The 27903-nt window shown below is 48.2% G+C and overlaps 1 protein-coding gene across 4 annotated transcripts in view; it reads left to right on the forward strand.

The window, feature by feature from the left end:
• The window catches only part of LOC144797609 (B-cadherin-like), a 696579-nt gene that overhangs the window by 427074 nt on the left and 241602 nt on the right, over window positions 1–27903 (forward strand). For 2 of the 4 annotated variants that reach the window (XM_078668298.1, XM_078668299.1), the window contains exons 1-2: window positions 3862–4062; window positions 18375–18489. In XM_078668298.1, coding sequence (XP_078524424.1) covers window positions 4000–4062; window positions 18375–18489 — 178 coding nt within the window. In that variant the 5' untranslated portion in view covers window positions 3862–3999. Of the gene's footprint in view, window positions 1–3745; window positions 4063–18374; window positions 18490–27903 lie in introns of those variants that run through there. The other 2 variants (XM_078668296.1, XM_078668297.1) reach the window with 2 other exon arrangements.

Raw genomic sequence — 27903 nt, forward strand, 5'->3', positions numbered from 1 at the left:
GGTATCCCCACTGGTCGTAGCACCCAAACCCAAGCAGCCTGGAGCCATCAGGCTGTGCGTCGACATGAGGCTGCCCAACGCCGCTGTGAAGAGGGAGCGTCATATCACCCCAACGATGGACGATATCATCGCTGACCTAAACGGGGCGAAGTGGTTCTCCAAACTGGATCTCAACGCCAGATACCACGAGCTGGAACTTGAGCAAGAAAGTAGATATATAACAACCTTTTCGACTCACGTCGGGCTTCGACGGTACAAGAGGCTGAGCTTCGGCGTATCATCGGCGGCCGAAGTATTCCAGAACGCGATCAGAGAAGTTCTGTCGGGGCTGAGCGGAGTAATTAACCTGAGTGATGACATCCTCATATACTCCAACACGCTGGAAGAACATCATGCGCACGTGAGGGCCACGCTGCAGAGGCTTCAAGAGCATGGACTAACCCTTCACCGGGCAAAATGCTCGTTCTATCAAGGGGCCGTCGACTTCTTTGGCTATACATTCACGCGTGAGGGTCTCAAGGTGGACCCGAAGAAAGCAGAGGCCATCAGGAATGCAAGCACCCCCCGGAGCCCATCCGAAGTTCGGAGCTTCCTCGGAATGGCCACATACTGTGGCCGATTCATACCTAATCTAGCGGCCCTAGCAGAACCATTGAGAGCGCTCACGAGACACGACCAGGAGTGGGAATGGACCTGCGCAGCAAATCAGGCATTCCAGGACGTCAAGACGGGCCTTCTGGACAAAGCTACAATGGCGTACTTTCAACCGCGCAAGAGGACAGAACTCGTCGTAGACGCCAGCCCCGTAGGCCTGGGGGCAGTACTTCTCCAAGAGTACGGCCGAGATGAATGGAAGCCTGTTGCCTACGCCAGTAAAGCCCTCACGGACACGGAGACTCGATATGCTCAGATCGAGCGAGAATCGTTAGCCATAAAGTGGGCCTGCCAACACTTTCACTTGTACCTCTGTGGACAAGAGTTCACCATAGTGACCGACCATAAACCACTCCTGGCACTCTTCACCGGATCATCCAGGCTGGCTCCCCCACGGATTGAGCGATGGGTGGTCCAGCTACAGGGCTATAACTTCAATCTGGTGTTTCGACCCGGGGCCCACAACCCGGCGGACTATCTGTCTCGACACCCCGACGTGACTAAGAAGGCACTCCCACTCGGGGATGGGCAAGGAGCTGAAGAGTTTGTCCACATGGTATCCATGGCAGCCTGCCCTGACACGCTAACTCTGCAGGAGATAGGTGAAGCCACCAACTCGGATGAAACACTGACTCGAGTCAAGAGGGCCCTCGAGGATAACAGCTGGACTCGATTCCTCGATGGGTCGCATGGTCTGAGACCGGAAGTAAGCCATGCCCGGCAACAGATATGGCAGATCCAAAATGAACTGAGTGTGGGGGATGAAGGGATCGTGCTACGAGGACATCTCATTGTTGTGCCTGAAAGCCTCACATGCTCACTATTGCCCACGTAGGTCACCAAGGGATGGCCAAAACGAAAGCCCGGCTGAGAAACAAAGTCTGGTTTCCTGCCATGGACAGCATGGTAGATGACATGGTACGATCGTGTCATGCTTGCACCATTACCGGGTCAGATCCAGCCCCAGCTCCGATAATCACAGAAGATGCGCCAACAACCCCGTGGACTCACCTGAGCATTGACTTCGGGAGCTTCCCGGATGGAAGACACACCCTGGTGGTTGTAGACTCATTCTCGAAATTCCCAGTTGTGGAGATCATCATGTCCACAGCGTTTCCCCAAGTCAAGAAAACGTTAGATCACATCTTCGCCACGATGGGTCTCCCTGAGGAAATGAAATCAGATAACGGGCCGCCATTTCAAGGAAGGGAATTTCAGGCATATCTGGAAGGCCTCCGGATAAAGCACCGAAAAATCACACCACTATGGCCACAAGCCAACGGCGAAGTGGAACGACTCATGCGGACCCTCAACAGGGCCCTCCGCATCGCCGTGGACAATGGGAGTGACCCGGAGGCAGCTTTAGATCATTTTCTAAGCGCATATAGACAGACCCCACACAGTACCACGAAGTGCGCCCCAGCGCATGTTCTGTTCAAGAAAGCCCCACGGGGAAACATACCAACATCCCCCACCTGGACACCAGAAACAAGAGACAGCGATGCAATCCAGTCTCGAAGAACCATCACCAACCAGAAAGCAAGTGAGGCTCGACATGCGAAACAACCTGGGCTAAGAGAAGGAGATGCCGTGGTGGTCCAAGATCGTCATCCAGGGTGGAAATTCAGAACCGCGTTTGAACCAGAGAGGTGGACGGTGGAGAAGATCCGGGGAACCATGGTCACCGCACGCCGAGGCAGCCAGACTGTCACCCGTAATGTATCTTGCTTCAAAAGAGTAGGAGGGCCGGACGGCACCCCCGCAAACATCGAGGAAGCGTCGGGTGCAGAACCTGACTGCCAAGACGAAGATGGACTGTGGGCCGAAACCTCGGCACCATGCCTGGACCCGGAGAGATCGATCGAAAACATCAGACAACAGACCACCCCTCGAGACACCGGAGCAGGACCTGTGTCTCCAGCACGGAACGCCGAAGCAACCCCGGCTGGGGTTGCCGGCTCCCCTGCACGCCAGAACCACCGGTATCACCTAAGGCCCAATCCCGGCCCAAGCCAGAGACTACGAGACTTCATGTGGACATCGCCTTAACAAGAAAAATAGTTCCCGAAGCAAACTAAATTGAAGGAGGGATGTAGAGAGCCACCCGGCCTCTGACCAACAATGTATCCATTCTGAATACGCATGCATACACCCTCGGGGCGGGCACGCCCCGAGGTATATAATAAACGGCGGAAGACCGCTCGGGGTCTTTCCGGCATACCTGGTATCCTGAGCGTCTGTCCAGTTATTCTAAGTGCGCCCAGACCACGTGCGAGGCCCAGACCTCGCACCTAACATACGGCACTCTACTCCATTCCATAACACTTCATTATACTGCACTCAACGTCACTCTACAATATTCTACTCCAGTCCACAACACTCTATATGCCATTAGACTCAGCTCCACCTTGTCGCTCCACTCACATCACTCCACTTTACACCAGTCTACTCTACTAACGTTTAGCCATGCTGAACAGCAGGCACGCTGATGTACAACATGGCCAGGTCTTGAGTCAGGGTACCATGCGGGTGGACGGCGTCCCCCCCACTTATTTTAGCGGGAGCTCGATAACTGGAGCATATGGAGCCACACATTCACACTTTGGCCTCTCTGGGGCGAGATCGGAGCCCATTCAGAACGCTGCTCACGAGCTGGCTTCTCTGATGCAACCGCATCCAAGGGGTGAGGCAATATGTCTGATGGTGCAAGCCACCTTTCGTGACGTCACTGCCTGTCGTGAATAGCATCCCCCCACTTCTGTTTTTTTGAACATGGCTAAAATACAGTGGCAAAGTCAATAATGTGGCGAGAACCAGTGACTTTGCCAATGCTCGTTCACTAATTCCAACCCCGGTTACAGTGAGAGTCTGCTGGATGTTGGAGGGCAGCGGGAGCGGTCGGAGGGGGGAGATGGGCGGTCACGGGGCGGCTGTGCTGAATAAGGTTGCTCATAGCGCCCACGGTGCCCCCCGCGCTTCCGACAAAGTCGGCTCTTCCTTGCGTCTCCTCTCCTCCCCCGTCACCCCGGGGATGAGCCGGGAGGGGCGTCCTCACCTGTGGGGGCGGGGCCAGCGCAGGGCGGGGCAAGGAGGGGTCAAGGCGGCGCGGAGGAGCGGGGGCCTCAGAGTATCGCTATCCGCCCGCCAGAGAGGAGTCCCCGGACCACGAGCCCCTGGTTTTAGCGGTGTCTGAGGGAGACCCAGAGCGGGCAGGGGACCGCGGGGCCGGATATCACCCGCCGAGAGGGGAGCCCCTTGACCCGGAGAGGCTCGCCGGCAACGCCCCAGGACCTTCACCCGCGGAGGGATCCACCGGACCGACTGACGCACCTGGACGGAGCCTCCATGGGCCGGCAGCACCGACCCCCGCCCGGGGGCGTAGGGCTCCTCCTCTGCCTCCTGCTACAGGTAACGGAGTACCAACTGCCCTGAACCCCTTCTACCCAATCCCGCCTGTCCGCTCCGAGCTTCCCCAAACTCTGTAGCCGCGCGCATGGCCGGTCCTCGTACTCTGGGGCGCACCCCACGTCCAGGACTGACCCCAGCGGAGCTGAGCGCCTCCACCCGTGACTCCCAGTGCAGTGTCGCCATCAACCCCCGAGGGGCCCAGCCACAGACCGGACACTCTCCTTGCCTGGGGGCTCCGCCTCACTCCACTGCACTCCCCTTCCCGAGGGGCTCACCCACACCCCACTGCACTCCCCTTCCCGAGGGGCTCACCCACACCCCACTGCACTCCCCTTCCCGAGGGGCTCACACCCCCCCACTGCACTCCCCTTCCCGAGGGGCTCACACACCCCCACTGCACTCCCCTTCCCGAGGGGCTCCCCCACACCCCCCACTGCACTCCCCTTCCCGAGGGGCTCCCCCACACCCCCCACTGCACTCCCCTTCCCGAGGGGCTCCCCCACACCCCCCACTGCACTCCCCTTCCCGAGGGGCTCCACTGCACTCCCCTTCCCGAGGGGCTCACACACCCCCACTGCACTCCCCTTCCCGAGGGGCTCCCCCACACCCCCCACTGCACTCCCCTTCCCGAGGGGCTCCCCCACACCCCCCACTGCACTCCCCTTTCCGAGGGGCTCCACTGCACTCCCCTTCCCGAGGGGCTCCCCCACACCCCCCACTGCACTCCCCTTCCCGAGGGGCTCCCCCACACCCCCCACTGCACTCCCCTTCCCGAGGGGCTCACGCACACCCCACTGCACTCTCCTTGCCTTCGGACTCGCCCCCCCCCCCCCCGCACCCTCCTTGCCTAGGGGCTCACACCACTGCATAGGCGCTCACGAACCCCCCCTGCCCTCTCCGCCGTGGGGGGGGGGCTGGCTCACACCCTCTTCACACTCCTTCCTCACAGTGTATTCAGTTACAAGACAATCGCTGCATTTTCATCAGAGGCTCACTCTCCACCCCTGCGCACTCGGCACTCCTCACACAGGGGTTGGCTCACTCCCCAACCCCTGCTGTCTTCCTTCATGTGTTGCTCACCACTCAGTGGGGAGCTCATCCCTAACCTTTTGTCTTCCGTTGCTTTGGGACTCCCCCCTCAAAATTTGCCTCGAGTGCTGCGAAGGAAATCCCCACTCTGCCCCTTCTGCTTTCAATATTGAAGGGCTCACCCCGTAGAAGTCCCTCTGCTCTGGAACACCTGTAGTCCACTCCCCTGAAATGCAATTACACGCCCCAGCCCCCCGCTCCTCCCTCCTACTGGTTTTGGCCCATGCCTGGTCCTGGAGCACCACCAGCCTCCATCTCGCACCGGAGGCAGGTGTCTGCTTCTGTCGTGGGCGCGCCTCGCCTTTGGCAATCGCCACTTAGTTGAACTGCACTCTTTATGGTAGTGTGTGCACTTAAATAAGGCTACGCACATCTTTGGACGTTCCACGTTTATGGCTATAGAAGCCCCCGCACCCCCCACAAAAAAATCAATTTCTCTCAACCAGTCATTGTCCACTGTTTGTCAACACTGCACCACTTTAAATGCCCAACCACTGTATTCAATACCATTTCATGGTGCACAGCAATGTTCATCTTGTAACACCTTCCGGTGAATGTGAGCTGCAAACGTTTATTTTCTGCATATTGTGCATTAGATGATGAATTAAGTGGCGCATGTGACAATCCTATTCACATGGGAAACTTGGTAGAATCACGTTTTCTTCCCCCCCCCTGTGGTCCCAATTGTGGCTCTCCGAAGAAGCAATGTTGGCCTTTCCATAGAGGTGTAAGGTTTGTGTAGTAGTTGAATGCTTTTTTTTTAGTTTTAAATGTAAAGCGTGGTGCTTCTCCTTGAGGTAAGTCGAGGTCTTTGCGCTGCTGCATGCATTTCCTGGCGTTTGGGAGTTGCGCGCCTCTAGGCCCCTTGGTAAGTTTGTGCCCAGGCTTTTTTTTGTTTTATCTTAGTTGGGCCCTTTTATGGTTCTGTGTAACGCGAAGATCTGCTGTCCAGGCGCTAAACGATCCTGTTACAGAAGGGTAGTGTTCGCCAGTTTGTTGCGGGGAGTGAGGGGTACGGTTAGGGCGGGGGATGTTGAAGGTACAGCTCCCTGATTTCTAAAAGGAACCCCCGCCTCTGCAGGAAACAACGTGTCCTAGTCTGATTAGCGCTGGATAGCATCGGAGAATGCACAACAGTTAGGCACGATTTTAATTACCTTTATGTTCATGTAACATGTTTTATGCCCTTACCATCTTTTATACAGTTAGGACGACGGGATCAATAACTATTTACCGTGTTTTCAATATGTAAGTTAAGGCTCTGCTGGAGGTTGTTCGTGCCAGACCTTTAAAGTGGGTCAAACTGGGTGTGGCTGGCAGCCTTGGAGCTCTCTCCCCCTCTAGCTTTCTATGAAGTTGGATTGTTTGTGTGAGAGGGCGGGGGAGGGGGTACCTCTCTACCTGCCTCTCTATTCATGCAGAACCCGGCACATTCCTCAGCGGTAATTGCACCCTCTAAAAGTGCCTCAAACTATCGACTTACCCCTGCCCGGCTCAGCCTCCCTTTGTACTAATCCATTCGGTGCTACTTTTTTGCCAGGTGCCTCGAGCCCTGTTTTGCATTTCTGAACATTAAAGCAGCAGTTTTCCTTCGGGCTACTTCGTCGTTTACCTACTGTTTCAGTTTACTCGGCTCCTTTGTGGCGGGTGTTATTGTGGCAGCTTTTTGTATTGCAGGTTTGTACAAATAGCTTTTCACGTGCCTGACACAAGTTTACGGGTAGCATGGTGTGCCATAGGGTGTGTTTTCCTGGATGTTGAGTTGGCGTGTGTGTGGGGTGTTTTTTGATGTCTTGCAGGAAGACTAACTAGAGCTGTTCTTTTATCCCGTGCTTCAGGGTGTAGTGGAACAGAGAGGGATTAAAAGATGGAATGGTTGCTTTTCTATATAACTGCTTGGTTTGGGAGGGTGTAGGTTGTGAGCAGAGCCTATGTAGGGCTGGGAGTGGGTTTTGAGGTGATGGGTGACTAGTCTGTCGGGTTGTACGGTGAATGAGGTTCTGCCACTGTCTTTCCTGTGTGTTTGGGGTGGGGGCAGACCAGGTGCCAGTCTGTAGTATAGGTAGGCTTTCCTGTTTTCAGTTTCTATTTTTGGTAAATTCTGGTGGGGTTTTTTCAGTGTTTTTAAGTGATTTCAATACCTTAAACAGTGGTTATGCATTTTCGCGCCATTAAAAACAGAAACAGTGTTTTACCGGTGTTTATGGAATGTTTTGCTTTTATTGCATGCTTTCTGCCTGGTATTGAGTCAGTGTATGAGATCCAAATACATTTTTGCAAATAAAATGTATTGTAGTACACCATGCAATACTTCTTCAATGAGTCTTTGGTTATGTGCACTCACTTTTTCCTTCCCATGTAAACTTTTTTTTCTGTAAAAGACCCTCACAACATTGGCACTTGAGATGAGCAACACCACAACAGCCAGTACAGAATTTGCTAACTCTGGCCACTGACATTGCTTTCCATGCCAATAGTGTTGCACTTAAAGATTGCGATTCTCTGGGCAGGTTTGGGAACATTTGTGTTGAACTGAGCGCTTATGCCCTCAGTTATTGAAGCAGTCAAAAATGAAGCAACACTTTTAAAACTACTGAGAAAATTCATCTTTACTGATGGGATCTAGAACCTGTACAGAGTACCCCAGTGAGGTTTCATTGACTTCAAATGCCATAGTTAGTGAAGGGACAGTTCTATGCATCATTGCAAACCTTTGGCAACATCAATTCTTTCAATGTTTGCCAGATGGATAATATAGCATTCACAGCCCCTTGGACTGAGAACCATCAGCTAAGTGATACAGTTGCGATGACTCTTTAATGCCACACAAAGCTCAAAATGAGAAATATTTGCATTTTAGTTCCTGTGCATAACAAAACAGTGCACCAGAATGTACTAAAAAGTCAATAGCATTCTTAACTCTGAAGATTGTAAATATGCTTTCAGCATATCATCTAACAAGGATCTCTTACATGGAAGCAATTCAGATCTGGTATCGATTTTGACAGGTCATCACACAACTTTTTCATATATGTAGTTGAATCACTGCAAATACAAACAATATCACTCCAATCTTTGAACTTGGAAATATCCTTTTTTCAGCAGCAATCCAAGTGACATTGCGTTCCATGTTTTCCAAAAGTCTGGTGTCATGTTTTCACCACTATCCCAGATGCTTGGTGATAGCACTCTTTTCACGTATACTTGTCACTATACCTTGCATTGAATGTTTAAAGCTTGAGGTGTTGGCAATTTACCTACTATCAATAGTGACTCAATAGAAACTGGGGGCGAATGTATCAAGGGTTTTTACTCATTCTCTATAGGTAAATGCGATGGCACATATTGGGAAAGATTCTTACGAAACCAGCCATTTTACCTATCAGTGAAAGAATCAAACGCAGCCAAAATGTCAAATATGATTCTGATATCTCCAGATTCTCTACAGTTTATAAAATCATTAAATCAGACCTAAAACATGCTTCTAAACCCTGCACCTTTAGACCAAATACCACAAAACTGAAAAAAGGAACAAGAAATATTTTAGTGACATCCCTAAACAACAACACTCAATCAGAATAATGTTAGTCCAGACTTTCTTGCTGCTAGCTTATATAACAAAGTTACATTGTATTGCCCCATCAGGAAGAAAAGAAATTACTCTTTCATTCTCCTTTTCCTTTTTTTGAATGACATTTAGTTTGTGGTTCTGCAGGTGTTTTTTCAGTGCTTATAGGTTTACACTGGTGAGGGCTATTTCCCTTTCGGTGGGGTTTTATCAGTTATTATAGGTTTAAACCTAAAACCGGACAGCCTAAGTATAGGGTTCCATTTTATGAGTCTGGCGTTTTATATGGTTAAAGGATAATACCTTGCCTTGGATGGCTATACTGGCACTAGAGTCCCTAGAAGGTGGATCACCTGGCGCAGTCAGTGAAGTGATTGATTGGAGCACTGGTGCAGTTAAAAGAAACCTGGCTGCTGCAGGTTTAACATTGGCATGGTCTCCTTGGGCAATTAGCACCATGGTGGCCTGTAGCTTCTACGGCAAACCTGGATGAGGAAAGATGCATTGAACTATTCACATGCTGCCATATGTCTCTCTTGTCCAGCCAGGAAAAGGCTGGCGATCTTGACATCACTGGCAAGACTTCTGAGAACAGAAGGCAGTAGATTTGTAATACTTATACCGTTTTTAGATAGTTCAATCTGGAGATGGTTATTGAACATCCATGGGTTGGATAACTGATTGGAAGCAGTGGCCATGTTCTGTGGATTCTAGATAGTATGCATTCTCAAGTTTTAGGGTGTGCACACTTACAGGTTTGTTTGAATAGCTTACGTTTTTCCAGTGACTGCATTGAAAAGGGCTGACATGAAGGGAGGCTGTAATTGATGCTGGGCTCGTGTGTAGTTAAGGAGATCAGTGATGTTGGTCTATCGCTTCCCAAACATGTGATTGTGGTGCCAGTCAAAAGAATCATTGTTTTTCAGACATGCCTCTGCTGAGATACTCCCATCCTTATCCTTGTAATATGGTCATTGTCCGGTAGTGCTTACACTTAAGTCTTCCTGACACTGTACAAGAGAAAAATCGCATTTAACCTTCCCTACTCACTGGAAACCTGCCTCTATTCTGCCCCTGCTTAAGAAAGACGATCTGAATAATTACTGCCCAATATCAAGACTTCCCATTGCTGCCAAGTTAGCGGATAAAGTTAATGAATCATCAACTCTCAGTTTCTAGAGACACTTTCTGCGGGACGATACACAACACAGGTTTGCAAAACTCCATAGTACGGAGTCTGCTCTGGTGGTAGCTACGGAGGATATTTGGAAAATGCTGGGCAGGGGAGAGTGGCCCTGATTCTGCTAGATCTCTCCGCAGCGTTTGATACGGTCAGCCATGAGATCTTGGCTGACTGTTTGCATAGTCTAGCAATACAGCATTAGATCTCCTCCAATCCTTCTTGGTTAACAGACAACATAATGTGACGATGGGCAAGTTTACATCTAGGCCTTTTATCTTGCCCTGGGGAGTCCCCCAGGGATCAGCGGTGAGCCCAACGCTATTAAACCTTTGTCACACTACTCGTGATAATTACTAGAAATGCTGTTCTCCTCATGCGCCGATGACACCCACATCGTGGTGTCACTGCCAAAACCGTAAGCCCACTCTCGTGTGGCATTCAGAACATGCATGAGCAAGTGGGTGGACCACAACTACCTTAAATTAAATGCAGCTAAAACAGAGGTCCTCCTCTTTGGCAACAACCCCTCATTTTCAATGTCTGACTGGTGGCCACCCGAGTTGAACTTGCTTCCACAACCCCCTAATAAAGTAAAAAAATGTAGGTTTCCTGGTAGATAAAGAACTGAAGTTCAAGGACCAAGAAAATAAAATTCCATCCGTCCCATTTTGCTCCTTAAGGCTCATAAAGAAAGAGCGAAGCATTTTTGTTTCCCGTACTTCTTATAACTGTAATCATTACATTGGTATTTACAAAGACTACTGCAATAGTCTATCTTAACCACGCATCGGGTCTCTTGAAGAGGCTTCAGGTTTTGCAAAATGCTGCTGCCCGTTTTCCTTTTTAAAATTCCTAAATATAAACCGGCTAGAGGAGCCATTGGGGAAACTACACTGGTTGCCAGTCAGACAACGATGAAGCTTTAAGGCTCTGTCTGGCTCTTAAATCTGTGCTTGGGCTGGAGTCGGCCCATTTTAAGGAGAAACTCAAATTATAAGTTCCAGTGAAGACGCTTCGCTCAGGCTCTGCCATGAACCGGACTGTCCCCTCATTTGGAAGGACCAACTGGGGTGTGAAGAGCTTTTTCAGTACCACAGCTGTGCTCTGGAACAGCCTTCCACTGACCTTAAAAGCTGCCCCCTCTTTGCTTACATTCAGAAAGGCATTAAATACCTGGCTCTTCTCGCAGGGTTAGCAGGCACCTGATCAGCTGCTTGACTAGCTTCCGAAATCTGCTGTAGCCTTAGTTTTCTATAGCGCCAAGACACCCACTGACAGAAGTTTGCGCTTTATAAATTACATGAATTCATGCTAGGCTTACTTATAATAAACACTGGTGTGATAAAAAAATATAGGTCACTATCACCCACCTGGTACTATGGCTTAAGGAGGAGTGAAAAGTCAACAGTGAAATGTCTTATCACAAATAGCCTTCTAGGTTCTTTAAGGCTAAAAAGAAAATCTGTTTTTATACAGTTTAATAAAGTGGTGAGGAAGTAAACTAAGTTTTGTGTTTTTTTGTTTTTTTTAAATCAAAAACTATTTGTACATCAACTAGTACTTACAGGTCATAGCAGCAATTAAATCTGCCCTTGCCGACAACGTCCACAAATTTCATATTGTTGTTCATCCAAGACCTGTACCTACAGCGGACTTGAAGCTGCTCATGGCAGTCTAGTTGGCTTATAGAGACGGATGACTAGGCAGTACTGTTGTGCCATTCCATGGAGTTCCACGTTCATTAAGCAGTCATGGCTTGTCATGTTTCCCTGATCAGTGGTTGGTGAAATTCTTTAAGGACCCAAGTGATGCTTGAATTGAATAGTCCAAAGATGATGATGGTAGACTTCTGGGCCCTTTAAGTTAACAGTTGGTCTTGGATGGTGTATATGATGTAGTAGAGGTACAACTGCGCAGAGTAGTGTGGCCCTGTGCGGGGAGGTTTGACAGGTGAGGACCCCTGCATCTTTAGTAGGTGGTGAAAAGCAATCATGGAGCCATGGTGAGTGAAATTTAGCTTTCAGAGGGTCTTGGCGATCTTGAGCCACAGCACAAGAGCATGTACAAAAGATGGACCTTGTTGAAGTTCGATGGACGCTTTCAGCAGTTTATAGTGGAGCGTCGAGCAGCCAATGTAAGTTTTTATGGGTGTATCTTAACCAAAATAAACCTTAATTTTATTAAATTAACTATAGCGGTTTTTGTCCTTCAGTCTGTTTTTGGAGCTCATGTTTGCGAGGAAAAGTAAATGATCAAAATCGAGCTTTATTTCTGAAATGATGCCATAAACACATACAAATAAAAATCACTCTGGTGGTAGGAATCACATTTATCAATATAAAACAGTTTCAGATTATAAAAAGCATTCTAAAAGCATAAAAATACACGTATCTATAAAGCCTTTATAGAATCGTTCATAATTCGTAAGCCACACAAATTGATTTACCCAATGGCCGGTGTGGGGAGTGAAGTCAATAAATGAGATTGTGTACTACAAGTGCTACCGTAGTATTATGAGGAGGTATCGTTTTGACTTAACTCTCCAAATTACCATTAAATATCAAGAGTTCAAAAACAATTAGTTGACTAGTCAGAATACATATTTCTCAGGACCACCTTAGATCTGACACCCAGATTGCAGCACAAAGGTAATATTCATGTCTTCCTACTCCTGATGGGAAGCACACCAAAAATGTGACCTGCTCAAGCGTTTCACTAGGATTGTCACAAGGGCTCTGGCAATCTTCCACCCTGGTGCCACACACCCATTTAGAAGTAAAAGAATGGATGGGCAAAGTCCCACAGTGGCACTACAGAAATCGCCAACTTGCTGTTGCAGGCTCGATCTCTTCCAGAAATTGCTTTCTAAGAAAAGAGTCCTTCACTATAAGAAAGGCATCAGTTTGAGAACTAAGCTTTGTTCGGGAATGTATTGATTTCATCGTTCTGTTGTCAATAGTTGGACCCTAATGAGTGTCTTAGGAATTATACAAGCCTTCACTGGATTTCTCCAGAGACTCTTGCACATAATCTTTGCGAGTGTCACTTAAATATCTCAGCCATGGTATGTTGGCATGAACCAGGAATATGCAGTATTTCTTCTAAACTCTTTTGATAAGAGTACAATTAATGGGTGGTTCTTGATCCAATCTTCTCTGAAATTTTGTCTAAGCTCAGGGTCCAGTGTGAGGGGGAGAAGGGGTGTACTGATGGGCAACCCTGTAAGCTGGTGCATCAATCGTGTTTTTTCCCCCCCGCTGGTAGTAGTGCATTTGCATCCCTTTGTCCCCAGAATTCTACACCTTGTAGAGCTGAACCTAGGGCCTGGTGATTGTACTTGTTCCAGTGTGAGCCCACGTTGGGTAACATGGGCGTGCGAGTCTAGCTGTTCCATAAGACTAATCTCCAAATAGTCAAAAGTGCGTACATTCTCTAAAGGAGTCTCCTTTAGTGTTGGATTGGGTCTAGTTGAATGAAAAGTAAATGATCTGTCCAGGATCACACAGTATGTATGATTAAGTGGGAAAGCTAGGGTTAGAAAGCCAACAAAGTAGCTACTGTGGCACATCTTCCTCTCCCTGATCCTTTACTGTCCTGCAGGGCTCGTCCTTCGGAAGGAGTCTATTTTGCTCATCTTCTGAAGTGAACTGAGGGCGCCCATGTCTTCTGTGAAAAGGCGAACTGTTACTCTAGGCGCTGGCATAGTGGTGCATGCATTCATCGTGCATGCATTAATCGCTTGCCATGGCCGAGTCTGTGCATGTCTGGGGGCACTGACTGTTCGATGCCCGGGTCGCTATCCAGCTATGTTTGTAATTTCAGTGCCGTTTAAGGCCACTTTAGGAACAGAAAACCGTAGCAGATAACATTCAATTGGCCTAATGTCCCAGTTGAGCTGTGAGTGGATGCCTTAAAGTGCCAATGGAAGCATGCACTTGCACAAGATGAACTGAGCATATCCTTTCAGTTTCTACATGATCAAGTGACACTAAAAGGCTAGTTTTGTGATCACTGGATGCTCCCATTTTGGGTAGATCAGGGACGCGGCCCTGGAATGTCATGAGCTGTCCAGGATCACAAGCTTTGAGGAAGCTAGGACTAGACTTGGCCACCAATGAAAGCAAGGCTCGGTATGAAATTCGGCTCTCCAAACCAGTTCAAACTCCAATACTTACTGGTGCAGTTAACAAACTGTACAACTCAGATTCTCCAAATCTTTAAAATGTAAGTAAAGTGCATCGTGCAGTTATCACGTGGCTTATGCGTTTCAGTCGAAGCCTTTCATAGGTCCATAGTTGTCAGGAGTGTCCTTTTAAAGGGGCTGACCCCTACTATTACCACCACCACTTAGTTTATTAAAACATTCATTTTGGAGTATACACCAATTCATTCTTCATGTTTTTGTGTGCTGCCTTTTGCTATGTTGCTCACGTATCGATAGGGGTTGTATTGTGAACAAGCAATGCTTCCAAGTATCTAAACACAACTCAAAATTAAAGTACTTGAAAATCACAATGTCGGTCCATATTTTATTTTTGTTTTGTGCACCTTTGTGTCCAGATATCCTTTGTCCCGGTCTTCAACCCTTGATGCATTCATAGGTTTTATACATAACAAAGAACAAGAGTTAACTTGCCCATCCTTAGTGATTTTTCTCAAGTGGGGGTGTGTCCCATTGCAAAGTCCTTCCTCTATTTGATATGTTGTGATCCCTAAAAAATAACCATCTAAGTGGTCTCATCATAAGCCTGTATGATCGATTCGGTTTGTTCATTCTCAAGCATTCTAAGTAATGTTTAAAATCATTACAGAACCAACAATTATCAATAAATATTGTGTATAGTGCTTCTTTCACTCTATTCTAATGTCTTGCCATTTCTTGATTTCCCATATTCAATAATTTAGGCAAGGAATAGTCCATATTAAATAACGTGCAATCGTGCTTATTGTAGCAACACATGTAAACATACAATTGTTTATATTGCAAAGAAACGAATACAGTTCTTTTTCGCATGAGATCTGGCCGGGTTCATATTAAAGTGTATTTCGTATTTAAACTGCACTTGCTGCCATTCATAAACCTAATAGTATGTCTAGCTCTTATATGCACACACTTTGTATGTGGCCCCACCAGTGTTGTGGCCCAATGTGTGCCTTCCCCTTAACATTCACTTCTCGATGCCCTAGTGGTGCCCTACTGTCACCTCTGACGTCTTCCTGCATGTTGTGCATGTCTTGTAGTCCACTTGGTTTCTGTTGCTTTGAATGCTTCCTTTACCTATGGAAGCTTCAAAGTAGCGCTTAAAGATGCGTTCGGTATTCGTGGAGCCGGGCTATGCAGGAACTATATATACACTTGCTGTGCTTCTGGCACCAATTTGTTGCCGCCTTCAAGTGTAGTGTGGACTTCTCTGATGGGTCCAGTGGGCCTGCCCCCTCCATTTGTGCCCATTCTCCTTTACCTGTGCTTTGATTATCCTCACGCAGACCATGCGTGTTGCCTTTTTCCGATTCCACGTGTATTGATTGATTGGACCTGAGGCTTCGTCTTAGCGTCAATTGGTTTCCTGCCGGGAGCAGTTTCTGACTTCATAATTGCATTCCGCCATCGACAGCAACATTACAAGAAAATTCTGCTGCTCGCATCGATTGGCTGCTCTAATTGTGTTTGCTGCGGAATGGCCTTAGTGATGGAAGAACTAAATGTTCCATTTGCTGTTGCACCTCGTCCGCCCCTAACCAGGATAGAGCCATTAGAATCAGCCCGGACGATGCGGTCCAAAGCACGATTTACTGTCAGTTCGCGTCTAGTGTACACGTGCAGAGGAGTTGGCCTAACGGCTGGGGCGCTCGACCTTGGACCTGGGGAAGGGGTGTGCCCAGGCATGGGTCCCCTGCTCTCTGTGCCACGGGAGCTCGATAACTGGAGCCACACATTCACTCTTTGACCTCTCTGGTGCGAGATCAGAGGTCATTCAGAACGCTGGTCACGCGCTGGCGTCTCTGATGCAATCGATTCTAAGGGGTGAGCGAGGGGAGGCAATGAGTCTGATGGTGCAACCACCTTTCGTGATGTCACTTCCTGTTGCGACGTCAGCGTCCCCCTACTTATATTTTTAGGACTTGTGCCCTGGTCAAGACTGATTGCATGGTGGGCAACAAAACTCCAAATGGAGTCACACGTTCACTCTTTGGCCTCTCTGGGGCGAGATCTGAGGCCCTTCAGAACGCTGCTCACGCGCTGGCTTCTCTGATGCAATCGCATATAAGGGGGGGGGCAATGAGTCTGATGGTGCAAGCCACCTTTCGTGGCGTCACTTCCTGTTGTGACGTTGGCGTCCCACTTCATTTTTTTTTTTGTTTGTTTTTTTTTTTTACTTGTACCCTGGTCAAGACTGATTGCATGGTGGGCAACAAAAAACAATGTACTGGGATGCAGCGTGGAGTAATCACCTGTGGCTGTGAAATTGGAGAATTCCATCCATAATTGTTGTAACCCTCCGGGTGATTAACACTGGGCATATACCTAGCGGGGGTGTATGTTTGGGATGGGGGGGTGTTCATTGGAAACTTAGGTATGTTGTCTTACTGTGGGATGTGGCAAAATTAGAATTAATATTATCGGTGGGTTGTGTTGCTTGAAAATAGTTTCCTACACTGAATGCAGCTGTTGGAAGGTAAGCCAGGATTGGTGGACAAATGCGTCCACTCTAGGGGCCTTTGTTCGGCCTCATGGTCACAGGTTCAAATCCCTTCGGTATATGCGAAAAAATCCTAGGACGTCTAGGTATATAGGTGTACAGATAAGACAGGCCAGTCTTGATAACTGGCCTGTCTTATCTGTACACCTATATACCTAGACGTCCTAGGATTTTTTCGCATATGTTGTTACCCTGCCCTAGGAGTCTATAGATTGTTACTACCCAGGGGGTCCTTGCTATTTAGTTTTTCAAATCCCTTTGGTTCCATTCAGCCTTTCATCCACCTGAGGTCTGTGGAAAAGTAAATTTTGCCATGTTCTGTGTCCCTACGAGTCCTCCATCTTATGTTATGTGTGCATGATTAAATATGCATATGTATCCTGTATGTTTGATTAAAGACGCAATTACAGTTGTGTCCATCACTAGTATGCCAGTTTCCAGTTCTCGTGAAAGCTACGAGTATCAGGCCTATGTAAAGTTACGTTGCCACGTTTCTCAGTGTGCACGTTATTTCATTGTAAAGTCCCCGTTTCTAGGCCTCAAAAGGGTCCGGACACCAGATTCAGCTCCTGTCTCCTGAGCCTCGCTGAGGAGCGATACAGCCCCCACCTGTATCCTCGACCCTTTACTTACTTCCTGCCTCACAGTGCCCGGCTCAGCCTGGCTCTGCCTACGAGTCTGCCAAGAGTATGTTATGATTCTAGTTATCAGTCCAGCCCCCCTTCTCTGCATTCCTAAGCTACTGAATCGCATCAATAGTTTCCGTCATTGTCTAGCCTTTACGTCTCCATGTAAGAGAAATACTGCATTTAATGGTCATTTAATATTCTTCATCACGCACTACATGTAGAATAATGTATGCTCCAGTCTTAGAGTCCGTTAGCCTCTCCCCTCCTGACTTCTAGTTTATATCAACATGTTCTCTAAACATCAGATACTAGATACTGTTTAGGTACATGTCGCCCTGACTCTCCAGACTTCAGTCTCTGCTCCTAGCACAGAGTTCATAGCCCCCAGCTTCTCCTAGTAACACGTCATTGTCAGTTTGCGCGCACCATTAGGTTAGAGGTCCCGGCTCCTTAGGTAGCCCCCTCCATGTTTCCGCCCCATTTATGACATATTCTGTTACGTTTACATCACATGTCTATGTATACGCCCCTGTTACACCCATTTTCACCCTTATCTTTCGCGACTGCTATTGACCACACCCACTGCTCCGCCTACTGTAATTCATTGTAATGTAACTGTTTTAGTATATATATTTGTGAACTGTTATTAAATGTTGTGCCGATTCTGATCCTGCCCCCGGCAGCGCTGCCATCCTGTTCCCGTGCAGGTTGTCCTATTCCTGTCCTTTATGCTGTATTAAACCTGCAAACTCCTACTACCTCGAATCTTGACTCTTATTTATTGAGCTATCTGTTATTGCTATGTCCAGACAAACCTAGATCCGGTATTTATTTATATACCACAGGTCGATAAATTAGTATCCTTGAGTTTGGTAACAATCAACATCTGTTCAGCGCCATGAGACCCCAAACTTGGGTGATAAGCATGCTTTGCAAATAAACGTTTTGTTAATGTTAATTGGCTGTCTGAAAGTTAGCAGTCTTATGACTGAGGGGAAAGGATGTTGCTTTGCCTGAATTGAAATGTGTTTAGTAAATTCAGGGTGTAAGAGGTGAACTCTGATAACCAGTCATCTTTGCTCTTGCCTGGACTATTGTGTCTTAGCTGAAGAGGATAAACTGTGTTTTTTGCCCTTGGTTAGGTGTCAAGAAGCTTGTGTGATGAAGTTGAACTTTGCCAGCCTGGCTTTGGATCTGAGACATATATCTTCTCCGTAACCAGATGGGACCTGGAGCCTGGAAGAAAGTTGGGAAAAGGTAACTTTTCTATCTTTATTGTGCTTAGGAGAGCTTTAGTCACTAATAGCCTGAGCTGTGTACTTTGGAGTGTTTTTGAGTGTGCATCTATACTATAAATGTTTTAGTATGTTGAGGTTTTGTGTGTGAACTAATGCAAGGACGGTCATCAAGGGGTTTTGGTTTTCTGAAGGAATGTAGCCTAGCAGCCCAATACCATTAGTAGGGCTGTGGCAAGGGGTTATACTTGGGGTCTCCGGCCATAGGATGACATGTCGGAGCCATCCTGACTTCAGTTGCAATGCAGACTACCCAAGATGATTGTGTTTAAAAAATGTATTTAGCATGACCCTAGCTGCGATGCAATAGAGCTTTATACATTACATGAGGGGTTGGGAGATAATCTACCAGATCATGTACATTAAGCAGGCATTATACAAATACATTTTGCACCAATTACATTTCACATTTTGGGGCACAGGGGGTTAAGTATACTGCATGTGGGGTTTAGCGCAGAGGCTGCGTTTTTAACCTGTGTCTCCAAATTTTGAAGGCTTGCGCTGATAGCTCATCTCCGAGAAAATGGTGGTTTGTGGGGACAGCCAGTTGTGGTTGAGTTAGTACTGCTTGTATAAATACTAATTACACATGTGTCTTTGAATGGTCTCAGTGTTAAGTAGTCAGTCTGGTTCACCTCTTGTATCCGGTTTGCTCTTTCTTTTAAGTGTTTATAATGTGGGTTGGTAAACACATAACCAGGGTAGTTTTCATCTCCAATCTTAAAACAAAAAAGTGAGGGTGTTGAGTTACACTTGGTGTGTATGAGGTCCCATGGCCCTCTAAGGGGACTCTGCCTAATGAAGGTTACCACCACGTCGTCAAGCCTTTACCTCCTTGTCCATCTTACCTGAACTAGTCCTTTCCCACTCATGACTCCGTTGAGGAAGACGAGGGCTCTAAGTGTTAAAGGTTCATGGAACGTGGCCTGGAAACTGCGTGTGCAGTGCTCACCAGCTCCATCAGTAGGCAGCATTAATTCTCCAGATCACCAGACTACCTCAGCAGGTTATCCATGGTGCTCACAAGTTAGAATTACAGTTTAGATTGGCCTGAAATAAGGGGCCATTTAAAGTCCCAGTAATTAGACAGTGGTTTTATTTTTTCTAGATGGATCAGAATCTGTCGTGGCCAATCAGTTTGTATGATGTATTGTCTGAAACATAAGTGTTTTAGTGTATAACTTGTCAACTGAAATATGAAGTGAGAATCTACTGTATGTTGGTGCACACTGTACACAAGAATGCCAAGTTTTATTAGTGTGACCGATAGATGTGCATTTAGGCATCTTGAAAAGCGACATCCAGAGGGAAAGAGTGGGCCTTGGGGCCGGTGGCCTTACCCGAAGGCTGGTGGCCCATCTTTTGAAGGAATAGTGCATGGTGGGTAACTCACCCAACATGACTGTCCAGCAGGCCTGATGAACAGAGCATCAAAGGTTAAAGGGCAGAAGGAGGTAGAGTCCAAGGGTTCAGAATAAGGGAATCTGGGCATGATGGAGTGCATTGTAATATCCTTCAGAGATGCTAGGTTGCACCTCCTAGTCGTGGGCATGGTGCCTGCGCAGCAAATCACTATCAAGCCTCATATTTTTTTTTACTTTTTTTATTGACAAGTTTTATATAGCGCTAGCTAGACCCGTAGGTATCGGAGCGATTTACATACACAAAGGAAAAGAAAGATTGCATAACATTGCAGGATATGAGAATGGATAAAGATATGAGCAAAGACATAATACTTGTGTATCCAGTGAGCGGAGAGAGGCGCAGGGAGTTGACAGTCAGAACCACCATCCTTCAAGGTCCAAGTGAGGGGAGTCCATTATGTTATTGATGTCTAGGATGATTGACTTGGTCAGGAAAGTATTGGTTGAGGAAGGAGTTTTAGGTCCTTTTTGAAGCAAGAGGAGGGGTTGCATCTGAGGTCAATTGGGAGTGCGTTCCACATCCTGGCCACGTTGCCAGAGAAGGACCGGTACTGGGTCGTTTTCTTTCAGTTGCGGAGGGATGAGAAGTGAGTTGGTGCTTCTCATAGTTTTGGATTTTCCTGCTTTTACTAATTTGCTGTTTAGGTAGTTTGGGGATTGGGTGTGAAGGCCCCTGTGTGTGATGGAGGCCAGTTTGTAAATACATCTACCTTCCATGGAAGCCAGTTGAGGGCTGGCGAAGTTCTCCAATCTTTTTACACTAGTTATGAGTCGGGCTGCCATGTTAAGGACTGTCCTTAGTGGGGCTAGGTGAGCTTTTGGTGACCCTGTTCGGATGGCGATTCCATAATCCAGTTTAGAAAGGACTAGGAATTTTAAAATTGTCTTGAGAAAAGCTTGAGTAATGAAAGGTTTAATTTTCTGGAGGTGTGTTAGAACGTAAAGCGCACTTTTTGCAGAGTTCTTGATGTGGTCCTTAATTCACGAGTTCTTGTCCAGAGTAATGCCTAGTGACATTACTGAGTCGGGGCGAGAGGGAGCAGTTTGGAGCATCAAGCTCCATGAGCCATTCGTGAATTGGTTGGTGGTTACTTTTAGGAGAGAACAGTATTAGTTCAGTTTTGTCTGGGTTCAGTTTGAAGTGGTTTGCGTTAAACCAGGTATGGATCTTGGTTACCGTGCCATTGAGGTGTCGGACGTCGCTGGGTGGTTTGATTTTGTAGTATTTGTGTAGTCTGCATAAAGGTGGTATTGAACACCTGCTTGTTTCAGAATAATTGCAAGGGGTCTGCACATTGTGGTACCATTCATCTGGACTGCTGATAACTGGTCCAATGGCCAACCTGCAGCACAACCAAGCTTTTCGTTCTACAAAAACTTTTCGCTGAAAAGGCGTGCATCCTCATCAGCAGGCCGCTTAGTCCCTCCTGACATTACTGTGAGGGGGGGGGCGGTGCCTGCGGCTACCGCGTTGCTTTCATTTGTATATTCGCATATCAAACCCCGCTCTACTGCCAGCACTTTACCTTTATGGTTCAATTATGGCCTGGCGGAGTGTAGCTGTCTTTTGTATTGTGGGTAGTACAGCTGGGCCTGTTGAATTCTCCCTCACCCCCCCCCTCCCCCAATAACGGCCTTTAGCTGGGAAAGCTTGGTGCAGCCCATGTCTTGCTCACCTTTGAGGAAAGCCTTCATGGTTTTTTTTTTACCTTATACCTTTTTAACAATACAAATGTGGCTACTGAATGAGTGCATGCTTTGTTTATGAAATTATAAATGTGTTGATTTTTTTTTCCCTGTCAAGTTTTTATAATGTATACCAGTGTTTTATTTATTTTTCATTGTGCCTTCTTGCATTGTAACTTCGTTTTCCTGTCCATTATGTAACTTCGTCTCTAGTTGGTATTTAAGAAGCAACTCGTTTTTTGTTATAACACCAGTGTCTTTTATTTTTCTACAAAATGTGATCTGTTTAAGAGGTCCAGAGAGGGGCATCCGTGGCCTGTGCCCCGGTTGAGTCACGGTCTGTGATTAGCCCCATGGGTGCTGTAGGTGGCACCGAGCCAGTACTCGCATTAGAGGGTTGCCTAAGAAGCGCGAGGACCATCTTGGTGATGAAATCAAAATAAAGGTCTAGCAGGGCGTAGTGTTGGAGAAACCCTAAACTAGAGAATAAAAGGGGCGTCTTTACCTAGAAACGGGAGGGCAGGCCTGGGGTGCACCATTCCGTCACACTTGCAGTCGTGACCTTCCGGGTCTTTGATCTCGACAGGAAGTGACGAAAGGCGGGATTGTTCCGCCCTCGCGCAGAGTGAAACTCTCGAGGTTACAAATGGAACTGATTGGCTTTGAAATGCTGAGCGCACCCTTGGAGTGGATTGGGGGGGGGGGGGGGGTCAGCGCTTCCTCATTGTCACTCAAACAGCACTCGCCGGCCTCCCCTTGATAAGATGCTTCCAGGGAGCCCTCCCCCGGACCAGGACAAAGGGCCGCTGGTGTGAATGGCTCGCCCCGGGGGTGTTTGAGCAGGACCCTACTATGGGAGGAGGCGCTGGTGTTTGAGGCCTTTGTTCCCCAGGATATCTTATGCATGTGGAGAGACTCCGCTATTGAATTACCCGGAGTGTTTCACTGCTGGGGAAGGGCCTGCAGTAACCTGAACCTGGCCAGGTCTAACAGGCCGAAACTTGGGCCTGGCATGCCAGCACTTGGGGTTTCTGTCACGTGGCAGCCTGCCTCCCGCTTCCCACCTGGTGTGCTCCCCATCACTAATTTGGATTGTGTAGCAGTTTGCTTTAGAGCAGTACTTATTATGCCCCCGGTGATTAGTTCATGTCTGCCTGCAGAGTGAGCCGTGTACGGGTATTGCCTGCAGTGTAAACTACAGATGGGCGCTGCATTGTCTGCAGTGTGGAATGCAGTGTCGCAACGCCCTTCAGTTCTCTCAAACCCAGCTGGCCTGGCAGCGCACCTCACTGTGCTCCTTTTAATGCCCTTTAGACAAAGTCTGTAGTTGGCTGGAGGCGGCCTCCGTAAAAAGGTATCTGGAGGCCGGTGGCTCTCACTGCGGGCAGAGCCGCTCTATGGCGTCCCCGGAGTGTCCTGGCTTGGGGGACTGAACCACGTCCTGGGGCAGTGCTGGAGCTGCCCTAAGCAAAGGACCGTCGCCCCCTCAGCACCCTGTACACATGCAACATCTGATGCACACGAGTATTGTGGGGCGCCTCAGACCTCTCCAAGGACGCCCTATGGTGCCCTAGAGTCGGCCCTGCACTAGGTTGACCAGAATTTTGAAGCCAAAAACCGGACATGTCACAAAAATAGGACTGCACAGAATGACAGCGCTCCTCGGCAGATAATTACAGAACCTACATAAATGCAATTTTTAAACCCAGAAGGTTGCCTGTTAATTAAACGGCTTAGTGAAAACTGCCCTGTTGTAAAACATCAAAAATCACATCCCACAGTTTTCAGTCGCCCCTCTCTAAAAACCGGGACAGGAGCTAAACTTCCTGAAATCTTCCGTAACACCAGGTGAGAACCCGGGACCGTCCGGGCAAATCCCGGACGCCTGGTCACCCTACCCTGCACCCCAGGCCTTCACATCCGCAGTGTGGTCCAGATAGGCTGAGTTAGCAGCTTTCAAGGGCCCGGTGATGGGGCTGTGGAAGGATGTGGTCTCGGCAGGTATTGGGTTTTGGCGTTTGTCTGGGTGACCACCTCCCGCCAGGTAATTGCACGGTTTCCATTTCGCGCCTTTTGTTCACTGCTTTAGGGCATGCTGGGTGTTGGAGTCTTGTTGCTTCCATTGAACTCAGACTGTCAGACCGGATCCCCGTGATTAGTGGGTGACACGTTCAGAGATAGGGTCGGTGTCAGTAATAACCTGGAATGGGGTGACCAAGGGGAGGGGCTCTGACATGTCCTGGGTCTGTCGTTCAAACTGAGGCCGTACCCAGGGGCTGCGCACCCGAGGTGCCGCTCTGGCCTCGGTGCGCTTCTCGCTGCAGCTTCGAACGGTGATTAATGACGGCAGCGGAGTAATCCGAGCGGGGGAATTCACGGCTCCGCTGAGCGCGCTCTTCTGCCGGGCAGTGGAGCGAGACCCGGGGCGGCGGGAAGAAGCGACCCGGAACGGTGGAGGGTCTAAGAATAGATTCATCCCTGCTGCGGCCAACTCAACCATTCATTCTAGGTTGAATAATCAAATGAGCATTTTGTTGGTCACAAAACCTCGTGCAACAAACACTAGAGTGGTTCAGTTTCCGTGACGCTCTGTAAGCCGTACTTTTTGGTGCTGTTAAATGGGCGGTTGAGTGTTAGGGACAGCAGTGGTGGCAGGTCAGAAGATCCACCACTGGCAGAGCACTTTTAATGTTTAAACCTACCCTTAAAGGTGGGGAAAAAAATCCAGAGTGGGTCGAATCGGTCCTACAGCTTCACCCCTCCCCCCCCCCCCCCCCCCCCCCCGCCCCGCCGCTTTTTGGGTTTCGCCTGCCGAAAGGCTGCGCTCTGCGCAGCCTTTCAGCGCAGGTGAAATCCTATGTCGACACTAAGCAGTTCGGGAACGTCCCACGGCTCTCATTGGCTAGCTCCATAAATGGAGGCTAGCCATTGGGTGCCGGATCTGTCCGTCAAGGCCGGACCAGATTCGGGGGCGTTCCCAAGATTTTTTCCCAGGGCGGAGTTACGTTTTTTCCCGTTCCCTCCCCTTTCACTGAAAGTGAATTCAGATGCGCTGTCCATTCCCGCCCCCTCCGTGTGCCTTTCCGCCCCCCTCGCTGTCCTGTGCACGTTTCCCGCCGTCCGTGTCCTCTCCCGCCCTCCTCCCGCCGTTCGTGTCCTCTCCCGCCCTCCTCCCGCCGCCCGTGTCCTCTCCCGCCCCCTGTGTCCTCGTAGGTGCTTGTTCTTTAGTGCCTACGAAGACACCCATCGTTGAAATGCTGGTGCGGTTTAGAAAACATGTTAATGAATGATTGCAGAATGTACAAAGGCCGCAGGAAATCGGCAGACTTTCCTCGAGCTAGTCCAATAGGAGAGAGGGCACACACGTTAGAGGAAGATGGAAGATGGAAGAGACGTGTTTGCATTAAATGTCGACATTCTGGTGCAAAATTGACATCTTATGAAGTGCTGGGCCTGTGTACTTTTTATCATGCATATTCGTGATTTGTATGGTTCGTGTTTCTTAAGATGTACATTTGTTTTTCCTTCGCGCTTGACTGCAGTGACGTCAGCCGGCTCTGATTCGCTGACCATATCACCTGATTTCCTGTAACCGTGACTACGGATTTCTCTCCTCCCCCGGCCCCCTCCCTATTCACCCCGCCATGGCCTCATTCTGTGAGACAAAGGGAGGGGAGAGGTGGGGCCAGGAAAGAGCTTTAACGAAAACAAACCCCATGAAGGGAAAAAAAACACATAGCTGACACCGTGCAGCTGGCCCATCTGTCCTTCCGTGGATTGCTTATTGTGCTAAACCTTCCCCTCGCCCCCTCTCATCCCTCCCCAGGGAAGGTGCCGCTGCCTGCCAGCAGCCTGGGAATAGCGCCCTTCGTGTGGGCTGGTCCTGATTGCGTTTCAAGGAGAGTGCGGCATGCGTCTGCATTTTTGTTGTATTTTAAGCAATACTAGGCAGCGGTCGAGGTGCATTTCATTTTGCAACACTCAAGTCCCGTATAAGCACACATATGTGCCAGATAGTGGCGTGTGCTGCAGTGCACCCCCCCCCTGTTTTTTCTTATCGCACATACCACGCCCTGAGCACGCACTATGCCGTAGCTTTACAAATGGAGAATTATGTGTATGAACGATTGATCGAGCATTGGGGACCCTCGGCAGCGGATGTATATATGATCACACATTTTATATCATGGTTGCAAACATGCTATTAAACCCGAGTCGGGAGGGATACGACCGATTTTTGAAGCCAAACGTCTGTATTTTGGTGTCTCCCTCCTCAGATTGCTGCTGCTTCCATACAAGTCAATAAGGAAAATACATTCTCCCGATTATTGCGTTTCTTACTACGCTTTTCCTCTTCTAAAATGTTGGCATGTATGTGGTTTCATTCCTTGCTCGTTCAGTGTTTCGACCACTCTCATTGACATGGCCGAACAGGAGGTGATTAGATACACGTCGTTTCCTTTGAGGTTCACATTACAGCGGCAGCTGCTGCTAATGCAACAAAGTGAAATGAATAAAGTCACTTACATCCTTTGCTTACTTTAGGCGTCCGTGTGCGCTGCTTTCTTTCTGTTAATTTAATGGTTTTATTTTTCTTTGCACGTGCAGTTTCAATGAGAGGTTTTTCCATTATGCAGCTGGTCCCCTGATTCTGGACTGAGGAGTAAATCGAGGCTTTGGACATCAAAGGTGCTAATTGGTGGATGGGTCAGTGATATTCTAGTTCCTAATCCTGCGTTCCTCCTGGGCAAGGTTAAGCTAATGGCAATGTAAATGACAATGCCCATTTATTTATCTGTTTTCAAAACCAACACATAAATACAAATTTTGTCATTTACAATGCCAATAGCTCAAACTTTTCCAAAGGCGAAACCATTGCATTGTAAATGCTTGTTAAATGGGTTGTCCGCTCCTTCTGAAGACCCTGTAAATGGGTCACTATTGCTATTTTGTTAGCTGAGAATAAACAGCGATATAGGGAGTCCTGTTTGTGACGTGCCAAGATTGAAGCCCCGCCCCACCAAAGCCCACCGTTTGCTGAATTCGCGCCTTGAGTGCCTCGTGACTTGCTCGGAGGAGGCTTCAGCGGAGGGGGCGATCTCTATCTAGGTTTGCGGTTCTCACCAGTTACTCCTCCTTGCGTCATGTCTCTCACCCTCTGGCTTGTTGGCAAACTTGTTAATGGTGTGAACTCTTTATATGCAAACATCACACATGGCTGCCCTGTCCCTTCAGAGACCAGGCCTCCTGTGGTCCGGGCTTGACCCTCCCCGGATCTGGGGAAATCCCCCGAAGCAGGCTGGGAAACTGATACCCACTTCTGCTTGTTTGCACGGCTGTGCTCCACTGCAGGTCTATTCAGTACCTGTATCCATTTATCTGTTCATTTTGGGTAACAAATGTGTGCTTGACTAAGACCGTCATGTTGACTTAGCCAATGCTTGTAGTATACGAACCACAAACCTGGTCGCTGTTGTACCATGGGAAATTGTGCACTCGAGGGGGTGATTTTATTAGCAGAGTTTGTGTTGCTGGTGTTTGTTTTCACGGGGACAGCCGTTGAGGCAGTGCTGTGCCAAATTATAGGGCTCCGCGGCTGCCCTGGGCGCAGGCGTGATGGTGGGTTTCTGCCTAAAGTATAGTGTCTTGAGTAGGACTTTGTGGTGGTAGTGCAAGGATTGTGGACAGTGTTACTGATGCAAGTCCAGCAAGCCCTGGCAAAGCTAATTAGATTCACCAGGGCACAGATGTTCGTTTTGCCGGTTTCTCCCCCAAAAGGAAAAGCATTCCAAAATGGTGGAGATGGGTAGAGACTGCTCCCTTGTGGTGCAAGTTTCTAAACTTGACAATGGAAAGATGCAGCATATCCAGTCAAAAAGCAGCGAGACCGAATTGGTTCTTGGTCGGAAGAAACTGAAGAATGAAGAAAGGTGCCATCCTTTTAGGAGCAGTGAACTGAGCTGTACAAAGCCATCAAATCGGTTGCCAATCGGCAGCGAAGTGGCCTGTAGGCAAGACCTACAAATGGGTTTTGGGAGAGAGCTATCATGTCATAAGGACCATATGTAATATATTGTGTGTGGGTGTTTGGTTTGAAGGAGAGTATGGTTTTGGTGAACTAGTTTCCACAGACTACTCTAGTCTATACATTATGGTAGTGCTTTGTGAGGGTGATAGTTGCTGGCAGACATGGTTATATTCTATACATGAAGTAATGCTGATCAGGTATGTTTCCTTCGCATTTTACAGTAGAGTATTTAAGGTAA

The sequence above is a fragment of the Lissotriton helveticus genome, chromosome 12 (assembly GCF_964261635.1).
Source record: "Lissotriton helveticus chromosome 12, aLisHel1.1, whole genome shotgun sequence".
NCBI lineage: Eukaryota > Metazoa > Chordata > Amphibia > Caudata > Salamandridae > Lissotriton > Lissotriton helveticus.